The 1,833-nt window shown below is 68.6% G+C and overlaps 1 protein-coding gene across 1 annotated transcript; it reads right to left on the bottom strand.

The window, feature by feature from the left end:
* Positions 1–268: 268 nt before the first annotated feature.
* Positions 269–1,515, bottom strand: SSTR4 (somatostatin receptor 4). Its single transcript, XM_030448091.1, is given in 4 exon segments — positions 269–892; positions 894–952; positions 955–1,057; positions 1,060–1,515. Coding segments are annotated over 4 exon segments (1,242 nt in total).
* Between the last annotated feature and the right edge of the window lie 318 nt (positions 1,516–1,833).

Raw genomic sequence — 1,833 nt, 5'->3', positions numbered from 1 at the left:
CCCACCTCTCGGCTACACTCCCCGTTTCATGAATACCTTTGGAAATCCTCACGGCCCGGGCTCCTAGCCGAGGCCAGGGCAAGAATTAGCCAACAGAATTCGGGTTATCAGGGCCGGTCTTATGGCTTTTTATTTTGTGGAACCGCACGGCAGGAGGGAGCAGCAGCAGCAGCAGCAGCAACGTGTCCCCTCCGGGGCTGGCATCCCCCTGGCTGGAGGACAGGGGACATCAGGGGACATCCCCGTCCCGCTGCCCGCGGGGGCAGCCCTAGAAGGCGGTGGTCCTGGGCAGGAGGGGTGGGGGCTTGCAGCAGGGCTGGGGGTGCAGGGGCTCCTGCTGGCAGGGCAGGGGGGGGCAGATGCAGCCTTTGCCTTTGTCGTCCCCTCGGGGAGCGGTGCAGTAGTCGAGGGGCTCTTCCTCCTCCTCCTCCTCCTCCTCCCGGGAGGTTCCCCGCCGGGGGTGGCAGCAGCAGGGGCCGGTGTCGAGGCAGCGGCGCAGGACCCCGTGGAAGGAGTGCCGGAAATTTTCGGAGAGGAACCCGTAGAGGATGGGGTTGGCGCAGCTGTTGGAGTAGCTGAGGATCAGGGACGCGTTGTTGACGGCGGCGTCCAGGCGGCCGGGCAGGAGGAGGTTGACCACCTGCACCACGTAGAAAGGCAACCAGCAGACCACGAACATGGCCACCACCATCAGCACCAAGCGGGTCAGCTTGCCCTCGGAGCGCCGGCGCTGCTGCCAGCCCACCCGCTGGGCCACGGCCCTCATCTTCCCCACGATCAGCAGGTAGCAGAGCCCCATGGCCAGCACCGGCAGCAGGAACCCCAGCAGCGTGGTGTAGACCACGAAAGCCGCCGACCAGGCGGGGCTGGGCCACAGGAGGTTGCAAGCCACGGGCCCGGCCGTCGCGGGTGGCCGCCGTCCCGGCGAAGACGGGGATGGGAGAAGCCACAGCAAGGAGAGGAGCCAGACGCCCCGTTGACCCTCTTGGCACCGAGGCCGGCGGTAGGTAGCCGCCCGCAGCGGGTGCACCACGGCGATGTAGCGGTCCAGGCTGAGCCAACGGTCAGGCAGAAGACGCTGGTGAACATGTTGAGCCCGTCCACCCCCAGCACCGTGCGGCACAGAGCCCGCCCGAAGGGCCAGTGGTGCAGGGCGGCCGAGGTGGCCACGAAGGGGATGCTGAGCATGAAGAGTTCGTCGGCGATGGCCAGGTTGAGCAGGTAGATGTTGGTGGCCGTCTTCATCTTGGCGTAGCGCAGGATGACGAAGATGACCAAGGAGTTGCCCAGCAGCCCCAGGAGGCACACCAGGGCGTAGATGCACTGGATCACCACCATCCCCACCACCTCCCCCGCTTTGCTGCCCCACTCCGCCTGCCCCTGCTGCCGGCCGGCCTCCCCCGAGCCCAGGCTGCTGTTGGGGGGCACCTCGGAGGAGGCCCAGCTGGAGACGGTCCAGAGGGGCACCCCGGCCAGCTGGGCCCCCGCTGGGACCTGCTGGGTGTCGGCACTCATGCTCGGTGGTGGTGGTGGTCCATGGAGGGGCCGGGGCCGGGGATGGGGGCCAGCCTGCAGGGGGGGCGCGGGCAGAGAGAGAAGGGGATGAGAGCTGGGGTGCCCAGCCGGGGGGGTCCCCTCCTCCCCTCCATCCACCCCCTCCCCTCTGGCCCGGGTGCCTTCACATCGTTCCTCAGGGCAGCAGCAGTGCCCTCCCCCAGGCCGGAGCATCCTTTCTGGGGGCTTAACCCTGCGGCCCTTTTTGAGGGAGGGGGGGGGGGCACCCGGGCTGCAAAGCGCAGGCACGGGGGGGGAATCCACGCTGCCCTGAGGGAG

This window comes from Calypte anna, chromosome 3, assembly GCF_003957555.1.
Source record: "Calypte anna isolate BGI_N300 chromosome 3, bCalAnn1_v1.p, whole genome shotgun sequence".
NCBI classification, from domain to species: Eukaryota; Metazoa; Chordata; class Aves; order Apodiformes; family Trochilidae; genus Calypte; species Calypte anna.
This window is presented reverse-complemented; position numbering and strand designations above follow the sequence as displayed.